Source organism: Biomphalaria glabrata, chromosome 16 (genome assembly GCF_947242115.1).
Source record: "Biomphalaria glabrata chromosome 16, xgBioGlab47.1, whole genome shotgun sequence".
In the NCBI taxonomy this organism is placed as follows: Eukaryota; Metazoa; Mollusca; class Gastropoda; family Planorbidae; genus Biomphalaria; species Biomphalaria glabrata.
This window is the reverse complement of record NC_074726.1, coordinates 2,278,042-2,300,574: the sequence shown is the minus strand read 5'-3', so window position 1 is coordinate 2,300,574 and position 22,533 is coordinate 2,278,042. Positions and strand designations below refer to the sequence as shown.

Here is a 22,533-nt window from a genome sequence, read left to right as displayed (position 1 = left end):
TACGGTCTGTATCATAGTTCGAACTCTTCTTACCGTTAAATTAAATTAAGTATGGATGTTATCACATTCAAATTTTATTTCATAATGTATTTAGCCGTTACATGGATGATTCACCATTTGGGACGAAGCTGAAGAAGAACAAGCTGGAACACATTTTAAATACCATAACAAATTTAATACATTTTTATAGAAAGATAAAAAAAAAAAGAGCAATATGCTATATAAAATGTAGTGCAATGAAAAAAGATTATTGTGAGATTAATAAATTACATTTTATTAAAATAGGCCTAATCAGATTTCGCCAAACAATATAGCCTACTATAAAAACTAAGTCAACTAAAAAAAATATATTTCAAATATGCCCCATTGAAGGGAATCCCAAATATAAATATGGAAAAACTAATTAAACATGATAATCTAAGATTAAATCAATTAAATAGCTGGGGCTTCACTGCGGTCAGAGGCATAGCGAGAGGGAGGCATGATGCCCTGGGCACCACCTTCAAGGGACGCCCAAAATATATTGTAAATAGTTTAGTTAGGTAATACATTCTAAGGTTGTTTGTATTATATTACTACTAAATTCTTTTATATTTAAAAGCCTATATTTCTATGTGATGGAGGGGGTGCCAATAAAGTTTCTTTCCCCGGTCGCACATTTTGCTTACCATGCCTCTGACTGCGGTTCAATCTTAAGCTATTCCTAATTCTGGCAATATTATATCCATTATTATTTCTTGAACTGATATTTAACTCTATTTTTATACTCTTCGGCGGTTCTTGGTTCATGTTCCCATAGTATCATTTTATTTCGTGCAGCTTCCCAGTCAATGCCTAGGTGGAACAGAATAACACATTTAGTGAGACTCATTTTAAAGCAATTCTGTTGAACGTTTTTTATTAATACTTGTTTTATCATGTTATATGTACCATGAAGTAAATCATAAACGTATGATACATTGAAGACATCTTATGACTATGAAGCTATGAAGAGACGAAAGCTGAGATGGTTGAGTCCTACGGTAAGACATGACTCGCTATCAAAAAGTCATTCTTCAAGGCACAGTGGAGGGAGCACGAAGAAAGGGCCGTCCAAAGACAAGCTGGGAGAACATAAAACAATGGACTGGCTTCTCTCTTGATGTCCTGCTAGGCTGCTGACCGGGAAAAAAAGGGATTCGGTTAATCGAGTGATTTAAGGCACATCGGCACAATTTAGGCCATGTCGTGCCTTTGGTTAATCGAACTGTAACAGCACCGCTCCGATGAAAGTTAAGGGACAGATGATGAGAAAACTAATTTTTTTAGTAGGCCTATAACTGAAAAATGTGAAAACAGATCGATAAAAATCCATGACCTTTATTTGAAGATTCTCCAATAGCATACATAGGCCTATTATAGACACAGAACTGACACAAGTAGAATGTAAGGAGTATATATATATATATATAGGTCCCGCATAGAAATCAAAGCCGTTTAACCAATCATTTTTTGTGGCAAAATTTAAAAAAAATGTTAAGGAAACATTCGCCATGTTTGACATACATCTTAATCCAATCCACTAAACCAGTTATACCCAAACTAAGGCCTGAAGGACGCGGGTCCCAGTAGTAGTAGTAAATATACAAAATTTACAAGTTTGATGGATTTTAATGTTGATACTTTCGAAACACAAATGCATATTACCTTCTAAAACCAAATAAAAGAGGTCTTGCTTTTCTTTCATACCAAACGTGTTTCTCTTCTGAAAAAAATAAAAATCAGCAATAATCTATAAACACACACAAACATGGGCATATATATATATGGCTATATTTATATAATAAAGCTTATCTTCGAGCTCGAAGATTAATGAGGAATGCAGTGTTTTACGTGGCTAGGCAGTCCACCGCTGTGACCTACATATTTTGCCACAACTGGGGTAAGCATAACCATTGCCCGCCTTCTCTGCCTTCCTCTCTAACCTCTACTCCATCTCCCAATCTCTCTCTATATCTCTTAGAAGAAAAAAAAAGATGCACATATTCACCTTAAATATTTCGGGTTGTTGCTGTGTAAAGTCCAACTTTTCGCTCTTTAATAAAAAGAGAAAATGAAGATGAAAAGAAAAGAGTGAACATAACATATTAAATGTTCATTTCTAATTTCTTAGTTGTTGTTTTTATTCACAATTCTTCTTATCAGCTTGTAAACTCTTTTGTGGGTTCAAAAAAGTAACAGCCAACCGCAGGGATGTCACCTTCATCTGGGTCCCCTCCCATGTTGGCATTGAGGGAAACGAAGCCGCAGACAGAGAAGCAAAGAGAGCCCTAAATCATGCGGTGTCAGGAACCCAAATTCCCTACTCGGACCTGAGACAAAGTATTGCCTCTGCCACCTATCGAGAGTGGCAGAACCGATGGGAGGCTGAGACTCACAGTAAACTCAGGCAGATTGTGGCGGATGTCAGGTGGCGGCCCACATCTAAGGGTCTGACAAGGCGTGGTAGCACAACCATGTCCAGACTTAGGATTGGCCACACCTACATCACGCACTCTTTTGTACTGAAGAGAGAGGAGCCCCCACTTTGCGAGTACTGTGACTCTCGCCTCACCGTGGAACATATCCTCGTTGATTGCCCCAGATACCAGGATGTCAGGGCGAAATATTTTAGAGCCACTAATCTAAAAACACTTTATAATAATGTCGACCCTGGGAAGGTACTGGGCTTTATTCGGGAAGTGGGGCTATCTACGAAGATCTGATTTATGAATTTGTGAACATGCACTATTTACATTAGATTTTTACCAAATATTTAAATTTTTACTACCTTTACTATTTTAACTGTGAATAGACCTTGATTTTAATTATATGACTGTATAGAATCTGGCCCCTGTTGTTTAGAGAGAGAGAGATCCTTAGGGGACTGCAGGCACGACATGGCCTAAATTGTGCCGATGTGCCTCAAATCAACAAATCAAAAAAAAAAAATCAAAAAATCAAAAAAAAAGTTGGGTGGCTGGACTCTGGGTGGTCGAGGATCTCAAAAACGGTTCTAATAATTTTCCTAGAAATTTGACTGACGATTTATATCTTTGGGGGAAAAATTCTAGCTAATTGTCAACACAGGGGAAACACTGGTTAGACTGTAATAATTTTTCAAAATATAATTAGGCTAGCTTAAAATTAAATTGTCTCTGTAGATCAATCTTGAACATAAGTCAGTGAAAATTTACGCATATAATGATACCATCAATATAATTAATGAGATAAATTAGTGATGCCCAACCTTATTTGGTCCGCGGCCATTCCAATTTTCGTTTCGTGGGCGATAATAACGAAAAATTACGAAAACTAAAATGAAAATGACCTGAAACTATTTGATTAGAAACCCCTGGATCTAGCTTTTACTTGCACTGATTAATGGGCTATTTGACGTTTAGCTTTTTGGTTTTTTTTTACGCGTCAAAAATAGATCCATTTCTCTACTCGAAATGTGAGCAACTTAGTAGCTATTTTTATCATGTCTCTTTTTGGTAAATATTCCCATCCATCCTCCCATGTCTAGGCGTAGGCCTAGTTATATCAAACCAAGAATGCCTTCATATTTGTTTTATAATGTTGTTTATATGTTGTTGTTGTTTCAAAACAGTTACACTTTATTTATAAAACAAATATGTTGGATTAATATCATCTTCCTCAAAAAAAGTTCACTTTTCCTGCTAGATTCTAAATTCAGAGTCCCATTTCTTAAACGTTGAAATTTAAAAACTTATTTAGACGATTGTCTTTTCATGAGTACGGCTCCATATCATCAAAATAGAGATTTATATACGATGAATAGATTTATACATGGGCGTATCCAGGATTTTTTTCGGGAGGTGGGAGAAATTTGGGAGGGTGCCAATGTTCTTTAAAATCTATGTTCATAAGTTATAAAGAGCGAAGCAATAGCTTTTGAATATGGACGTCTGCTTCAAAATGGAAGAATTGCTTTATACGTTTTGTTGCTTGTTTATAAGTTATAAGGAAAAAATATCAAATGAAAATGAAAAAGAATGTAGAAAATCGAAAATCTATTAATCTAATACATAACATTAAAGCTTTTTAAAAATTATCTATCTCAATGCAAAGAGCTTAAACAGTAAATTCTGTTTCAAGCCTGGTATTCACATCAAATGTATAGTGTCATTTATTTCAATTTATTTATTACAATTTATGTATTAAAATTTATTGATCACAATGTATGTATTACAATGTATTAATTACTAGTTATTTATTACTATTTATTTATTACAGTTACAAGTTTATGTGTATGACCCACTATTACTTGATTATTATAAATAAATGAAAGAAAAATTAAAACAGAGACGGTCTTAGCAGTACGTGGGGCTCTGGATGAATGTCATATGCTGTGCCCTGAATATTTGTAAGATTGACTGGCGATGATAAAAGAATCTCTCTACCATCGTCTCCCCATAAGGCGCGGTGGCCTAAGGTGGTTGTCCCATTTACCATCTGCAAAGGCCGCCAATAATGAAAAAATACAGTGAAATTTAATTTACTGAATGGCTTATTGTATTTATTTGAACAGTCCTTTAATGCACCAATTTAAAAATGTTTTGCCAAACGTCAGGATAGTGTCAATAATGATTTTTTATATAAAATCTTTTATTGGTCTAAAAGTCTTATATCATTGTGAAGTAGTGGAATGATTTTCTCTTGGACGTCATTCGGGACGATTTCATTAATAAAAGTACATGAGTTCTCGCTAAGTTCAATGATTTAATTAAGAACCGCGATTAATGATGTGTAGTTAAGAATATGTTTTTCTGTTTCTTTTTTAGAGAGTAATTGTTTTAAAACGCACTTATTATTGTTACATTAAACTATAGTCCAAATGTTTCTTTACCCATTTTCATTTTCAATGCAGACGATATGTGATTATATCACGCTCAATTTTAAAATAGTTTAATTCTTTTTCAAATTATTAAAGACCTATGACTATGCCTGTAGTCATTTTGTCCGCTCACAATCTCTTGACAACCATCTCCTTTTTTTTTAAAATCAAGATAAACAAGACATTTTCGAATATCTCTTATACATCGGGGCCGCCTCTGAGTTTGTGTGACAAAAACTCTCTTTGTAACCTCACCAAATATTACACCAAAATATGACGAATATAAAATTTAATTCAGATACATTTGGCAATCTAGGATGGGGGAGGGGGGGGGGCTCAAAGAGGCACGGAACTCCGGGCGCTACACTTAGGGAGGGGATACGGCACACAGAGAGCCGCCTATATATGTTTCTGGTGAATGGGGGAGGGGGCGCCTATAAAGTACATTGCTACGCCTCTGAATCCAACTTTTTTTTTCTCTTTCTCTTATTTACGTCTTTCTCCTCTAGCCTTCTAAATCTCCGTTTAAAATTAAAATAGGGGTTGAGGTGGACAGGTGGTATCCCTTGGTTTCCGAGTCGAGGGTTCTCGAGTTCTAATTCTGGTTTCAGCCCACCCAACCCCAATGTCAGTTTTTTGTTGTGTTGACCACATGACAGCCATGTTAACCGTTGGCCGTAGAAAAGATGACATTTTCATCATGTGCCTCCATAGTTAGAAAATGTTTTTAAAAACAAATAATGTGAGAACCTTAAAGCCTTTAGTTAGAACAACTCAGCTTAAGAAAAAAAAATATAAAACAATCTAACACTCTTTCTTTAAATATGTGGGTCTCGGCACCTTGTGTTGGTTGTTATATGTTCAACATTGTCTGTAAAATTAATACAAGTCAATATAGGTCTATAAAATGGGGAATATAATTATTTCTTTTTTATATCATTCTCTTACCGCAGGTCTCTTGATGCCATGACTTGATGAAGTGGAGGGAGATGGTTTAGAGGTTGTTGCTTTGGGTGGAAGCTCCCTACCTTTCTCTGTCTCTTTGCTCTTGGTCGATTTTATGACCTCTTTATTCTTTAGAAAAGTAGAAATTGTAGACTGTGGCATACCATAATGTGAAGCGATGTCTTTAATACGCATGCCACTTTCACGTTTAGCGATTATTCTCTTTTTCAATTCGATAGGAATTCTCTTTTTTGTTCTCTTTTCATTTCCTTCATCGTTGACTTTTCTTGGAGCCTTGATAAAAGAATAAAATTGATCAATTTACAATTTTTAAAAATCTAATATAAGCACAAAGCACGAGTCTCCAAGAGCTCTTCGGCTCAGAAAACTTTTAGTTATAAAAGTGGTGAGTTTTCGATATTGCTCACGTGATCTTTTCATTCGGCAGACTTTAAAATGTAAATGTTCTAATATATTTTATTTGTTTCGATGTTGCTTCAGAGTTGAAGTTAATATTTTACCTAGCCCAAACCAAGATGTAGCGTACCGAATAAAAAAGGCAGGGACCATAATAAAAAGGCTGCGGCTTATTTGGAATAGCTAAGCTATTGGACTTGAGACAAAAATATATCTACGTTCCGTGATAGTAATACTAACACCAACCGTGACCAACGTATGCATGCGAGACATGGAAGTCGGGATGCGTGAATGATGTTCTGCATGATTATGTCACGTGTATATATATATATCTATATATATATATATATATATTTATGCATAATGCATATGCACAGATGTTACTTGTATCTTTAAGTGTTGTCACTCGCCTCTCTGAAACTTCTATTTTAATGGTTCTCTCCCTTGATGTACCATCTCGTTAGTGCTCTTTAGTGTAGACTACATATTAATGATCTGTATCTTTATGCTTTTGATTCTTATTCTAATTAATAGAAATGGCGATACATCTTACAAGGTGTTATGACATGATTAGGACTTAGTTATTTGTTTCGGGAATAAGGGGAAAGTTTTAATTAGCGACAAGTGACGTGACAGATCTTTGGAAAATAAGAACGCTCTAAGCGACGCTAAAAGGAAGACGCTTCTTGTAGAGTAGTAGACTTGAGTACAATAGAATAGATACAGATTTACGGACATAGCCGACATCAGACGATTCCCTTCTTGAGTATGAAATATCGTTATAGAACAACATCAGCGTCGACTACATATTTGATTGTTTCGGCCTTTCGCCGGTGTTACTGAAGTAGTTGAGTTCAGCGTTACTTCCAGTCAGATCTACACTAGACATATTGTCAAGAATCAACACCGCGCGTAAGCTTTAACAATGGCTTACTTGCCGCTGCCACCATGTTAATTTTCTTTGAAAGGTAAGAAGCAAGCAGAAAATGTGGACCTTGACTTTTAAGACTAAGGCTAAGACTAAGACTATGGCTAAGACTTAGCCTTAGATTAAGACTAAGACTTAGACTGCTTCATTGATCCTTATGGAAATTTGTTGTGATTACAAGGACTCTTTTTTCTCATGTAAAGACAACACAACAGAAAAAATTCACATAAATAGAACAGACACAACATAAAGAGTTGATTGAGCGACTACACACAGAAATCTTGATCTTTTTTTATGTTTCGTTAATAATAATTTTTAAAAAACTTTAATAGCGTTCATTTATGCGCCATCTTGAGAAATATCCGCAGTTCACAACAAAGGGAACATTTTTAATATCGATAACGGAACATAACTCTAATAATACACATGGCAAGAAAGAGTTACATAACTTGAGATGCTCGAACGGGTATTCCCAGCATCTTTACAATCCCCAAACAACGTCGCCAGCGCTGGCTAGGCCATGTCCGCCGGATGGAGGATGGGTGTATCATAAAAGTCATCTTTTATGGACAACTCGTGATGGGCAAAAAAAAAAAAAAAAAAGAAACTGGTCAGCTCCGACATGTGAATGTAGTTAATAATAATAATAATAATAATTTTATTTATAAAGCGCTGTTAACAAACAAAATGTAGGCTCAAGGCGCTGTAATAACATTACAAACAAAAACACGAGAGCTAAAATGACAGTTAATCTAAAAAAGTTTTAAACAGATAGGTCTTAATATTCTTCTTAAAAGTGGTGTAGCATGTTGTCTGTCTGAGATCAATGGGGAGTGAGTTCCAAACCTTTGGTCCGTGAACTGAAAAAGCACGCAGACGTAGCTTTTGAGGGAGAAACGTGGCACTACTAAAAGCGTTGAGTCCATTGAGCGCAGGGCTCTCTGGGGGACATAAGGAGTAGTTAAAGGGGACCTCAAAACAGCGTGCCAATAGAAGATCTGGTCTCCTTTTCCACCAAATTGAATGCCACCTTAACCCGCGTTATATCAATGGAGGGGACTGTCTCGAAAAAAGGTCTCCCAGCCATATAAAAAAGTGTTCTTAGACTGATAGAGGCCAACTAACTAATTAAGAAGTCTGTGTATAGAAAGGCATTCTCTCTTTTAAAGAATAATCAACTCCCTTAACTATATCCTCTTCCCGATTTTTTTTAGATAGATTAGATTAGATAGTAATTAGATTTAAAGATGATGTATTTAAAAAAAAAGTTAATCTAAGTTTGCTTTTATATAGTGTTATAGGTTTAGCACGGATTAGTTTGATCGTGAATTTTCTTTTAAGCACATTTTATTTTGGACGGAAGGAGTTTTTGGGATAGTAAAGGCAGTTTTAGAGACGCACTTTTCTAGTTTAGGGAAGACGTAGTTTTGGTTGGTAATTGATGACAGTGGACGAAGCCCCTTCTTTATGAGGTGCAGGTATGTTTTGAGCTGAACAAGTTTCATCAAGTCATTTTCTAAATGTATCAGATGTGTGGTGAGTGGTAGCGAACCGCAAGGTCAGAGTGTGAGTTATTAATCATTTTCAAAATACAGTTAGATCTACATATACAACATACAATATCACCGCCTTAACAATAGTCACCTGAACGCTCCAACAGGAAAATGAGAACGAGGAAGAAGAAAAAGATAAAATGTAGCCATAACACATAAACATTGCAAGCTTTAAAAATCATGAAATATATCAATATATTTTCAATATATTTTTTACTTTTTAAAAACTAAACGGGAAGGACAGACGGACGGACGGAAAGACTGACAAATCTAATAACAACACATGGAGCTGGAAAATTGTTTAATTATTGTAATAATTTTAAAGAGCTATGTTACATTCATCATTAGGACATCTAATTCTTGACTATTTAAAGAAAAGAAAACTGAAAGTCCAATCTAAATCTTTGGAAAAAAATTCTCTTTATTTCATTACCAATGTGCCAGATGTAGTCGTTTCATTCGTTCGTATTTCTGTCGGTTTTTTTGTTTTAAGTTCATCGATTTGTTTCTGCATTTCTTCAAATTTTCTTGCTACATTCATTTCTTCACCTCTTGAGCGTTCTTTCTTGTACTCGCTCATGTCCTGTAACATATGGTAGTTGTTTATTTTTAATTAAATAGATACACCCTTAAATGCAAACATTTATCTGCAAATTCTTTTATGTACTAAGATACTCTTGCGAGTCTTGGACGCTGACTGCAGAGCTAGAGAGGAGGATCCTAGCAATGGAAGTGAGATGCTTCAGAAGGATCCTAGGTATCACATTTAAAGACCGCATCACAAACCAAGAGATTAGTGGCAGATTTACTGCAGCGATTGGACCCCATGATGACCTGCTAACTATCGTAAAAAAACGTCAGCTAAAAATTTAGACTAAGAAAAAGAAGAGGCAAACAGAGAAAACAATGGCATGACTGGCCTGCCATTGAAAGAGGTTCTTACTAAGGCAAAAGACAAAGAGGAATAAAGAAAGACGGTCGACTAATCTTGCATGATGCCCCAACGGTCCAATAGACTAAGGGATAGGTAAAGTAACTAGGATAACATTCTTATAAAGCAATGTTACCTGTATACATATTGTAAAACAAAACCTAACACACTATGAAGATAAAGGCCCATTGCTTATTTCATATACTATGACAAATTTGTACAGGTGCTTCTTCTTACCCAGAAATATTATAGCATGGAACGAGTTGCCAGGTAAACATATGACTTAACAGAGTTTAGGTATAAAATTAACACCCAAGACTAAAATAACGCATGGATAAGCGAAGGACAAAGTATTATCTTCCTATAATCATAAGATAAGATAAGGTTCGTCTCAAGCGGATGTAATGTTCGTAAATACTTCTGTTGTCACAGATAGATATTAACATTAACATACTGTAGACATTAATTAATAGTAATGATAATAATAACGGAGACTGTGATTATCAAAGTAGACATAGAAGACTCTCTTTTTATTTCCGTTCTAATCATTTTTGCTTTAGCACAAAACATAAACAACAAACAATGACGCAATATACACATATTAACACATCATTCCTTTTAAAGTTCTTAAGACTGATATTTATGGTATTTACAAGGAATCTTAACAACTCGACCACTTCTGGTTGTCTTGACCGGCACAACAAGTTCTCTAGACGTTGGTCTATAACTGTCTGTTTCGTTTGTTCTAACAGTTTGCTGTTCATTGTCTTCGTCAGTATCATAGTACCCAGAGATGTCTTCATCGAAACTCTTGTTAAAAAACCGTTGATTTCGTCTGTAGGTTTTTCCATCGTTTGTCTTTATGATGTAAGATCTGGGTGATGGATGTTTCTTAATGACAACTGCTTTTTGCCATGTTTGTCCTAGACGAACTCTCACTTTCTCTCCGACAGAGTAATCTTTAGGTAATTTTGCTTTTGCATCGTATTTCACTTTCCTTTTCATCTGTCGTCCGTTGAGTAATGTCTCTGCATTTTCAGCTACCGATGGTTTCAATAGTTTAGGATGAGTTGGAATGATGCCCCTGAGTCTTCTACTCATCAGCAGTGAATACGGCAGTCCGCTTATCGGACTTTTGTTTGCTTTGTTGAATATCTGCTTTACGATACCAACATACACCTCACTTTTACCTTTTGATTGAGGGTACCTGGAGCTTGACGTTTTTATCTTGAAACCGCATTCAGAAGCAAACTCTCTATATTGATAGCTATTGAATGGCATATTGTCGCTCACTATTTCCTCTGGTATGCCATGTCTAGCAAAAATAACTTTCAGTGCCCTGATAACACATTCTGCTGTTTTGTTCTCAAGTTGTTTTATTTCAGGGTATTTAGAGAAATAGTCCACAACTAGCAAGAATTCATTGTTCCGCCATTCAAACAAATCTGTCGCAAACATTTTCATGGTCTGTCTGGTACAGCATTAGGTAGCCATTTTTCCTTCACATTATTTCTTTTTGAATGTTGCACATGTTGAGCATTTCATTATTGTCGAAAAAATATCTCTGGACAATCCTGGCCAAAACACATTCTGTCTTACTTCGATCTGGTTTTGTCAAGACCAAAATGACCAGTGTGCAACTTGTCGAGAATTTCATTTCTTAACGTTTTCTGCCCTAAGGTGTAAAATGAGTACCTTTTACCCAACGTTCTTGGATTTGCTTTTGTTAAATCCATTGATCAAGCGTTCAACTTGACTCAAATTTAAAATCACTGTTTTTTTATCAACCCTAGTTCACATCCCCAGCAGACATGGGGAAAAAATACTTTTATATTATTTCCAACAGGTGTCCTTTATCTTCTATTAATTAGTCGCAAAAAGAGTAGCTACATATCATGTAACAGTGTAAATGAAGTTCAATGGTGTAATGTTGAAGAATGCGAATGTCATGTAATGCTGGGTTCTTGCTTCCTGAAGTACTCTTGACTCGTGACAAGACAAATACTATAAACTGACTTAAGTCCGTCTAAGCAGACAAATATAAAGTTTATTTTACTACAATAATAACAATACTGCACCCCTTGTTAGTGCTACAAGTCAGCGGTATCAAATGTATCCAATATATGTTAGAGTCTCTAGATTACAAATCACGTCCGCATCTCAGCGGGTAACACTGTACAGAATAATCCATAATAATAATACATATCTCAAAAAGACCACTGGCAACAACTGCCCACAAGTTACTATCTAACTGAATTTACTACCGACTTTTCTAAGTCGCTACTGTCCGTCCCGGACCAAAATATTACTTGACCACCCGGTCTAAAAGATACCACTTGACTGACTTGACTGCTTGACTGTACTCAAAGTCAACTTTATTCATTCTACTTCCTGTTTTCTACATCAGGAATTTCACGTGTCTTTTAACCTCAAAAAATCAGTTATATTTTAAGCCATCAGTAATGCTCAAATAGGTCACACTAATTAAAATTAATTTATAAAAACCCCTGGAAGAACAAGGCTACAAAGACAGTTTGTGTGAAAACACAAACTCAAAATCGACCCCCGAAGTGGTCCACCCTGGCAGGTAAAAAGGCTGATTTTAATATTTTTGAGAAAGAATACAAAAATGAAATTCTATCAAAGGCAAATACCAAAGAATGGTTGACAGATCTTGTGTGGTGCCCAAACGGTCCAGCATATCAAGGGATGGGTGAAAGTGAAGGTGAAGTTGGATGTGAACCTGGCCTAACTGATGTCATTTAATGATTATCTAAATGATCTAATTGTTTTGTAAAGGCTCAATTTTTTTATTCAAAGTATAAAAAAAAACAACAGGTCCATATTTAAAAACTCTCTATTTTCCAATTGTTTAGTGTTCCGTGTGGTAATCTACGAGATGAAGTTCACATGATGATATAGAAGTGTACTTATTAATTGATGTTTTAAATTATGCTCCACTTATATGCATACTAAATAGAGTTTTTCCCTTTAAAAAAAAAAGTAAATTTTTTTTTGTAAACATAGTAGTTAGTATAAAAAACTACTTAACTTAGTAATACAATTGTAAAAAGATATACATTTTTTTTTTTACAAAAATCTAAAACCGTTTGCATAAATGTCTTAAAAATATGGTAGATTGCCATCCCCCTTACAGGGTAGTCTCCCGTGTTTGTTACTATTAATAGTAAAGTGTTGTAAAAAGGGTGAATTTTTATGAAAAAACTGCTTGCATTGTTGATTTTAAAAATTAAATTTTTCGTTTTCAGAAAAGAAAAAAGTAGTCGTTGCATCAGAACTTTGAAAGGCCTAAAGTATCATGATGTCGGATATTCAATATCTTTTCTAGTTTACGAGATCTAAACTGGACAGACTTTCGGACGGATGGACAAGCCACACAAAACTAATAGCGTCTATTCCCCTTTCGGTGGCTGCTAAAAAGTAGGATTTTCATATTATATTTTTGGGGGATTAAAAATATCACGTTCAAATTTCGATATAGATTGCAAATTTTACCACTATAACATCACCTAAGTCTTGATCCAGATACCCAATAATATCCGTAAAATGCATTGGACCAGATTTGCACTTAGCGTTCCATTATAAAAAACAACTCGCTATATCAAAGTGCTTAAAAACAAGCAAAATATAAAAAAAAGGCCTTTTTAAAAAAATATAGCTTATATTTATTGAAAGGACAGCACCGCCAGATTGCTGCCATATCATTCAATATTACAATGTTTATTTTCCCTTTTTCAATCTAAACAAACTTAGTTAATAAATTATCACTTGTTGATTAACGTATTGGTTAATTTTTTTATTGATTCATGTGTTGTCATTAACATTGAGTAATTGTGGACTGTCGCGTAGTATAGACAAGTGTCTTTTTCTTTCTCCTAACTCTGTTTTTTTTTATTTCCTCTACTGGTAGTACGTGTACGGGGCGAGAGTGTCTTGTATTTTTTTGTTGTGAATTGTTTTGCTACGTCAGAAAGTCCGGTGACATCTATGGGTCTTTTTTTGTCATGAGGCAGTTCACCCTCTAGTTTGGTTGTAGCGGACGGTGTGTTGGCTCGTAAAACGTTATTTGTCTGTACCAGTTTCTCGGACTTATTATTCAGTTGGATTTTTGGGACCCCTGTTTAGGGTTGGCAGTGTTGTGACGCCAGTCGGTCAGAGTCTGGTGGACCATAAAGCCAGGGTGACAAGTTAATAGCCGTAGCAAAGGTGCTTAAATTAATTATTGTATAATATCTTTATATATACCTATTATATATATATATATATATATATATATATATATATCTAATATATATACTGTCTATTTGTCATCCTCATTGTACATACACATATATGTTTCATACAATTAAATTCATTTATTTTTGTTGTTATTTAAACTATTCACCTAGTTGTTTACTGTATGTACGACTGTGTGTGAGTGATGTTCTTGTCAGGTTGAACCCCGGGACCTTAACAGTATACAGCTAGTTAAAAACTCAAATAAATCCTAAACCTGACAAATGGGGGCTCAGAGTCCGGCTGTGACTACTAGGTCATAGATTGTCTTATCTCGTCTTGTTATCTTATAAAATAAAAATAAAAAATATACTGCCTAATACCCCTTTATTGTATTTATATTTGATGTTATTGGGTACAATTTGCTGAAGAAAAAAAAAAGTGTTTGTGTACTTCTCATAATTGTTGGGACATCAAAAGTAGCAGAGGCTTGAAACATTGTTAAATTTATCATTAATTTGTTTGAATTCACCGCCATATTATTATATGTGTTGATTGTTATTGAGGATTGTACCAATGCTAAATTTATCATTTATGATTTTGAACTCATCATCATAGGACTATAGGTGTTGATATTTCAAGATTGTGATTTATATTCATTTATTTAATTTTTTCTTTCATGTTATTTTGTGCTTCACTACCACCGAGTGACGAGTGTCTTCTCGCTCCCGGCAACAGGCAAGTGTGTGGGGATTGACCGTTGATAGCGGTGTTAGAGGCCATCGTTCCTATATTGGTGTGTTGGAAGTCCCTGTAACAGCTATCTTTCTACGCATCGGCCTGGAGTGAGGCGTTTTCTCTCCGACTTTGGATACTACTCAGATAGGTTTTCTTTCTTTGCCATACGACACACTCTAAGTTTTAGTTTACATCTTATGTCTGTATATTATAGTATATCATAGTAATAATAATAATAGTATTAGTTGATTTATCTTAACACAGTAAGGCACCTAGACCATGGAAACCAGGTTAACGGTAAGGTCACAGTTTATTAGTGATGGCCGTGCTATGGGGTACGAAGGGGAAAGGCTAGAGAAATATGTGAAGGAACGGAAAGCTGAATATGATAGAGATAAGGAAGAGGCGAAGGCAGAAGAAGAGGCTAGAAAGAAAGAGGCGAAGGCAGAAGAAGAGGCTAGGTTTGAGCGGCAGGAGAAGTTGAAGAAAGAGGCGAAGGCAGAAGAAGAGGCTAGGAAGAAAGAGGAAGAAGAGAGATTTGAACGTGATGAGAAGGCCAAACGCGAGGAGCACGAAAGATGGAAGGAAAGAGATGCCAAGGAGTCAATCAAGAGGAAAGAGGAGTTGGAACTGGCTAGGCTTAAAGAAAAGTCTGCGCCAGAGGCAGGCGGGGCGGCAGGACAGTCAGGGGATGTGCGATACAAGAATGTCTTAGACAGGCTTGACAAGAGTTTCCAGGGAATGAAAGATGACGACGACCTCCTAGCTTACCTAACACACTTTGAGGCCGTTGCAGCAAGGTGCAAAATAGAGAGAAAAGAGTGGTCCTTGCTGTTGTCATATAAACTGACCACCGCACTCAGAAACTTCATGCTAAGGGACAGTCTGTTCCTTAGCGAGAATTATGAAGAAGTCAAGACTGCACTTCTTCGCCATGCAGATATCAACGCGGAAACCTGCCGCAAAAGATTCCATCTCGTGAGACCAAGTCCAAACGACTTTAGGAGATATGTAACAGAATTGAAAACGGCCTTAGATAATTGGTGCAAGATGGCTGAAGTCGGTAAAACAGTGGAGGAGTTAAAAGATCTGTTGATCAAAGATAGGATTTTAGAAAGCGTATCGAGTCGTGTATACAGGCAACTGGTTTTGAGCAAGCACAGAACAGTAGAGAACATGCTGGAAGTTATAGAAGGCTTTAAGGTTGCTGGGTCAGATGAGCCGATTTGTAAGGAAGAGAGTGTATATGTGGCGGCAGCATGTTGTGAACCTGTGGGTAAAAGAAAGGTAATTGTGTGTTTCAGTTGTGGTGAAAAGGGGCATAATTCAACCGAGTGCCGTAAAGGTGTTTCCCCGTCTAACGAGATTGATGTTGAAGATGTGAACTCTAATGATATTGTCAGCGATCAAGATCAAAGGTCAAGACATAGATGACTAGCGGGTCGTCGCGATTCGGATGGTCGCCGTGGGTATAAGTTAGTGCCGGATCGCTACACAGTAACTGTTCAAAATTTGCCATTCAATGTTAACTGGCAGAAGTTAAAAGATAGATTTAGAGACGTTGGTTTAGTGGGATTTGTGGAGGTTTTAATGGCAAACGGGAAGTCGATGGGCGTAGGTCATGTAAAGTTAAGGAACCTGGCCGATGTTGCGAGAGCAGTTAAATATTTAGACAAGTCCAAACTTGGAGGTAGAACTATTGTAGTTGTCCCACATCGTATAAGTGCGCGGGGGTAACGATATGATAACTTTGATTCTCTGTTATATATATATATATATTTATATATATATTAGCTTTGTTGGTCAAACGTTCCAATATTTAGACCTATGGAAGTAAACTGGAACTGCAAGTGTGCGTTGGCATTGAATAGGCTGCAGACTTGTCTGAGTAAGTGTCCTATTCTTCGTTTACCTGATACTTCTCTAACTTTTTTTTTCTTCAGACAGATGCTTCAGATAAAGGAATTTCTGGCATTCTCTGTCAGTGTATCAAAGGCATGTTACATCCCATAAAGTACGTAAGCCGTAAATTGTTGCCTCGGGAGCAGAAGTACTCTATTATTGAACGGGAAGGATTAGCCATAGTATATTATGTTAAGGAACTGGACAGGTATTTAGCAGGTAAAACATTTTACCTTCTGACTGATCACAAGGCCTTATCGTATCTCAGGAGCACAAACTTTACAAACGCACGTATCACAAGAGGGGCATTGATGCTACAAGACTACTCCTTTGAAGTTGTCCACGTAAAGGGAGAGAACAATCTGCTGGCTGATCTTTGTTCAAGATTGATATAGACTTCCATCTGCCATTTATTTTATGTTTCTATGTGTTATAACATTTGAACTTGTGTTTTATATTATACAAATGATACTAATTTCAAGAATATAATGTGTATTTATTTAATATGAATATAATTTGGTATATTATATTAATGTTGTATTTGTAAATATGAATTTGTAATATAACGTGGTTCTTGTCCCAAGTTGATATGGGTCACCTTTAAAGTCAAGGTAACCAACTTTTCTGTGTTATTGGATCTTTATCTTGACGTGTATTGTGTCTCCTTGGTTCATTAATTGGTGACTCCCCATCATTTTTTTTTCTTCCATTATTACATTTTGAAATGTGACATAGATGCACTTATGATCTTTTTGTTCTTCCTTGTTCTTTCTACAAAGTTTTGTCTTCGAAAGGATTTTTGATTACTGGAATTTCTTTCAAAATTTCCAGTTCGTCGAGGAGGGGGGATGTCGCGTAGTATAGACAAGTGTCTTTTTCTTTCTCCTAACTCTGTTTTTTTTTATTTCCTCTACTGGTAGTACGTGTACGGGGCGAGAGTGTCTTGTATTTTTTTGTTGTGAATTGTTTTGCTACGTCAGAAAGTCCGGTGACATCTATGGGTCTTTTTTTGTCATGAGGCAGTTCACCCTCTAGTTTGGTTGTAGCGGACGGTGTGTTGGCTCGTAAAACGTTATTTGTCTGTACCAGTTTCTCGGACTTATTATTCAGTTGGATTTTTGGGACCCCTGTTTAGGGTTGGCAGTGTTGTGACGCCAGTCGGTCAGAGTCTGGTGGACCATAAAGCCAGGGTGACAAGTTAATAGCCGTAGCAAAGGTGCTTAAATTAATTATTGTATAATATCTTTATATATACCTATTATATATATATATATATATATATATATATATATATCTAATATATATACTGTCTATTTGTCATCCTCATTGTACATACACATATATGTTTCATACAATTAAATTCATTTATTTTTGTTGTTATTTAAACTATTCACCTAGTTGTTTACTGTATGTACGACTGTGTGTGAGTGATGTTCTTGTCAGGTTGAACCCCGGGACCTTAACAGTATACAGCTAGTTAAAAACGCAAATAAATCCTAAACCTGACATGGACTATTTCAATTTGATTCGATAGCAGAAAGTGAGAGAAAAAAAGTGGAAAAGACTCACAGAAACTTTACACAACCTAAGTTTAGATCAAATCGTTAACAAAAAATAAATGAAAATATTTTGGCATCGATTGTCCACTGCATCAATGGATTAAGGTTGATCTGATAGGGAGAGAACAAACTGTAATAATAAATGGCTCTAAATCAACACCGATAACAGTAAACTCAGGTGTACCTCAAGGAACAGGCTTAGGTCCACTACTCTTTTTAATTTACATAAATGATTTACCAATTTGCATCATTTCAGGAACAAAAGTCAGATTATTTGCAGACGATTGCATAATATATAGAACAATAAAAACAACACAAGATACAGAAATTTTAAAAAGAGAATTAGATGAATTACAGAAATTGAAATCAAATTGGAGCCTGTCTTTTTACCCAGAAAAAATGTCAGTTACTAAGAGTAACAAAAAACTAAAACAAATAAATTCCACTAATCGTATTAATGGTGTAAACCATTAATACAGACTAAAAATGCAAAATACTTAGGTGTTATAATAATTGAAAAACTGTCATGGAATCCACATATTGATGAAACTACAAAAAAATCAAACAAAGCATTAGGATTTATTAAAATAAATTTTTATAAATCAAATAAGAACATAAAACTAAAATGTTATTTAACCTTGGTTAGGCCAATAATAGAATATGCTTCCTCTGTTTGGGACCCCTCAACTCAAGAAAACATTAAGAAACTGGAACAGACACAAAATAGAGCAGTGACATTCATAACAAACGAATATTCACATTTGACTAGAGTAACACCTTTAGTAAAATCACTAAATTTAGAAAGCCTTCAGGACAGAAGAGTCAAAAGTAAAGTAGCAATTATACATAAAACACTGAAACATAATCTTTAAATACAAAAACAAAATTTAATAAAATACTCAGAAAGACACAAAGATAAAGGCACATTCCTCGTCCCATATTCTAGGACAAATTTGTACAAATACTCCTTCTTCCATAATGCTATTAGAGCATGGAATGGTTTGCCTGATCTAGCCAGGAAACCCAGTGACTTGGCAGAATTTAGATCATCGGTAAACATTCATGACTAAACCATGACGTAACCATCTTCTATTTTGAAGTAACGTCTGTATTATATAAGATAAGATAAGATTGTATAACGGAAAACCTTACATTAAAGTTTAATTAAGATCTATAGTACAAAAAGAATAAAAAATCACGAACAACAAAATTACTGGAGCGTTAAGAAATATTTGGCCTTTAAACTAGTGTAAAGGTAAGATCTACAATCTGCACGCATGACTAACCATGCCAATGTGTTTCTTTCTTTCCAGACCACTCAACATACACTAATACTATTGCTTAACGCTCAGGATAAAACATGTCCTTGTTTGCCATTATCAACTGCACGGTACACTTTAATAGGCCAACATGGGTATGCCTATCTGACCTGGTTGTTAAAAGTAACACACACAGTCTACTTACTTTTTTTTTTTCAGTTTCGATTTTCCATGTAGAACTGTTTAGTAATTTTTAAAACCATACCAGCTTGGTTAGCAAGTTGAAGTTGGCAAAAAAAGACGTCCAATTTTACGTTTTCCATGAAATGCCAACTTTTAGTTGCCGTTGCAATTATTGGAACTTAACATGATCAGGTCTTTTAATAGCTTCTAAATAATGCAAAGGCCAGCACACACACACACACGGAGAGTGAGAAAGAAAGAGACAGACAGATAGACAGATAGATAGATAGATAGACAGATAGACAGATAGATAGATAGATAGATAGATAGATAGATAGAGATAGATAGATAGATAGATAGATAGATAGATAGATAGATAGACAGATAGATAGATAGATAGATAGACAGACAGATAGATAGATAGATAGATGATATAGATAGATAGATAGATAGATAGATAGATAGATAGATAGATAGATAGACAGATAGATAGATAGACAGACAGATAGATAGATAGATAGATATAGATAGATAGATAGATAGATAGATAGATAGATAGATAGATAGATAGATAGATAGATAGAGATAGATAGATAGATAGATAGATAGATAGATAGATAGATAGATAGATAGACAGACAGATAGATAGATAGATAGATAGATAGATAGATAGATAGATAGATAGATAGATAGATAGATAGATAGATATAGATAGATAGATAGATAGATAGACAGACAGATAGATATATAGATAGACAGACAGATAGATAGATAGATAGATAGATAGATAGATAGATAGATAGATAGATAGATAGATAGATAGATAGATAGATATAGATAGATAGATAGATAGATAGATAGATAGATAGATAGATAGATAGATAGATAGACAGACAGATAGATAGATAGATAGATAGATAGATAGATAGATAGACAGACAGATAGATAGATAGATATAGACAGATAGATAGATAGATAGATAGATAGATAGATAGATAGATAGATAGATAGATAGACAGACAGATAGATAGATAGATAGATAGATATAGATAGATAGATAGATATAGATAGATAGATAGACAGACAGATAGATAGATAGATAGATAGATAGACAGACAGACAGACAGATAGATAGATAGATAGATAGATAGATAGATAGATAGATAGATAGATAGATAGATAGATAGATAGACAGATAGATAGATAGATAGATATAGATAGATAGATATAGATAGATAGATAGATAGATAGATAGATAGATAGATAGACAGATAGATAGACAGATAGATAGATAGACAGATAGATAGATAGATAGACTGACAGACAGACAGATAGATAGACAGATAGATAGATAGATAGATAGACAGACAGACAGACAGACAGACAGACAGACAGACAGACAGACAGACAGATAGATAGATAGATAGATAGATAGATAGATAGATAGATAGATAGATAGATAGAATTTTGTTCGTAAGGAATTCGTAGGAACTAGATGACCTTGTGGACTATTCTAACGGCCAAGTGTTTAATAATGTACAATATGGAATAAGGTCCTGGAGTATCAATTTTTACTAATCTAGATGGTCATTGACTCTTCACTAAAATACGAAGGTTTTCAAAAATCTAGAAACAATAATCCAAAGATCGCAACCCTTCTATTGGTTACAGGTGCACAAACCCCAAGCAACAAACATTTTACGTCCTTTTACATTTGAGAGGGTTACAAATACCTAAATCACTGTCTTTACATTATTTTTTTTCTGGCAAAAAAGGACAGGCGGATTTAAGGGAGGGCATGTCGGCTTCAACAAAAAAGATAAAAAAAATATATCCGAACTTTGACGGGTCAGAATCTTTTAATTAATTTTTTTTTACATGTTTTTCACATTTTTACAGCTGATAAAGTGTCCTGATTAAAAAGTGTACGCTTGTGGCATGCTCGGAATTAGTAAATACAGCTCAGAATTTACGACAGTGTGTCTACCTAGTGCCTTAATCTAAAAAATATGCATATTAAATATTAATAACTCTATCTCTCTTTTTTTTTGAAAATATAACATGCTTTTAGATAGGCCTATAACTTTATCAAATTTTCGAAAAATGGAAGGGACCTCTACGAAAATCCTGCCTGCCACGGGCCTCTGCATACTTAAATACGGCCCTGGGTACAACATATAGATTTGTATATATTTACCATGTCTAGTATATTAAAGCATTAGTATCCAATTGCACAGCTGTAGGTCAAAGCACAAGTGAAATAATTCTGACAGCTTATGTATAGTCGATAACAACATTTTAGATTGTAGATGTCTTTTTTTTCGGTGATAGGCAGTGATAGCATTCCTACTTACTTATTAGACGCCAAATTATTAAAAAATAGTATTGAGTAATTGAATCAAAATTATCCAAACTAACTGATATTTGTATTATAAACAAAGTTCTTTATCATATATATACACATATCTTATAGGCCTATGAGAAATATGCACTAAAAAATCAAATAGACAAGATAAAATTAAAAAAAAAAACTGAACATTTTATTGTAGGGCCTACCTCTAGGTTACGTTCTAAGACAATTGAATTGCGAGAAGAGATTAAAAAAATTAGTGCGCGTCTATTTTAAACATTGTTGCATGGCCCATTCTTTGCAGCTGACTAAATAGTATCGGAAAAATCCTTACTTACTTATATAAAAATAAACAAAGCGGGAACGACCTGAAAGGCTCTAGCCTTCTTTGTCATCTCAAGCCAACACGGTAACCATTCTGCTATTGGGGAGCTAACGAATATGAAAGTTGTATAGTTCTTTAATGTTTTTATAACCTCGTCCTATTTTTCAGGTTTGTGCTCACTAAGACTCAGACGACCTATAAAGGGAAATAATTCAGCTTATAACACCATTTCAGGCACGTACAATTCTCTCTCTTGTTCGAGATACCAAAAGAAATAATTAATTAACATTAATAAATTAACTAATTGTTTTTTTTTACTGATTATTGT

At 35.0% G+C, this 22,533-nt stretch overlaps 2 protein-coding genes across 4 annotated transcripts; one reads left to right on the top strand and one right to left on the bottom strand.

The window, feature by feature from the left end:
• Positions 1 to 153: 153 nt before the first annotated feature.
• Positions 154 to 22,213, bottom strand: LOC129923335 (uncharacterized). 3 transcript variants are annotated; one of them, XM_056013777.1, is made up of 6 exons: positions 22,087 to 22,213; positions 9,156 to 9,305; positions 5,828 to 6,118; positions 2,030 to 2,074; positions 1,687 to 1,744; positions 154 to 834 (listed from the first exon to the last, which is right to left on the bottom strand). In XM_056013777.1, exons 2-6 carry the CDS (start codon positions 9,300 to 9,302, stop codon positions 731 to 733), a joined length of 645 nt encoding a protein of 214 aa, XP_055869752.1. In that variant the 5' UTR covers positions 9,303 to 9,305; positions 22,087 to 22,213; the 3' UTR covers positions 154 to 730. The 3 variants fall into 3 exon arrangements, with proteins under 3 accessions (XP_055869752.1, XP_055869751.1, XP_055869753.1); XM_056013776.1 differs by lacking the exon at positions 22,087 to 22,213 and adding an exon at positions 21,728 to 21,856; XM_056013778.1 differs by lacking the exons at positions 2,030 to 2,074; positions 22,087 to 22,213 and adding an exon at positions 21,728 to 21,863.
• On the top strand, positions 13,806 to 16,737 carry LOC129923334 (uncharacterized). The gene is made up of 2 exons (XM_056013764.1): positions 13,806 to 15,088; positions 15,143 to 16,737. Exons 1-2 carry the CDS (start codon positions 14,907 to 14,909, stop codon positions 16,059 to 16,061), a joined length of 1,101 nt encoding a protein of 366 aa, XP_055869739.1. The 5' UTR covers positions 13,806 to 14,906; the 3' UTR covers positions 16,062 to 16,737.
• Positions 22,214 to 22,533: the final 320 nt, after the last annotated feature.

Excerpts from the sequence above, each read along its gene's own strand:
- LOC129923334 (XM_056013764.1), top strand. The coding sequence starts at position 14,907 with ATGGAAACCAGGTTAACGGTAAGGTCACAGTTTATTAGTGATGGCCGT. Across the intron at positions 15,089-15,142 it reads AAGGCAGAAGAAGAGGCTAG|GAAGAAAGAGGAAGAAGAGA; the intron begins GTTTGAGCGGCA and ends AGAAGAGGCTAG.
- LOC129923335 (XM_056013776.1), bottom strand. Across the intron at positions 6,119-9,155 it reads CGACTACATCTGGCACATTG|GCTCCAAGAAAAGTCAACGA; the intron begins GTAATGAAATAA and ends TCTTTTATCAAG. Across the intron at positions 2,075-5,827 it reads ATGGCATCAAGAGACCTGCG|AGCGAAAAGTTGGACTTTAC; the intron begins GTAAGAGAATGA and ends TTTTTATTAAAG.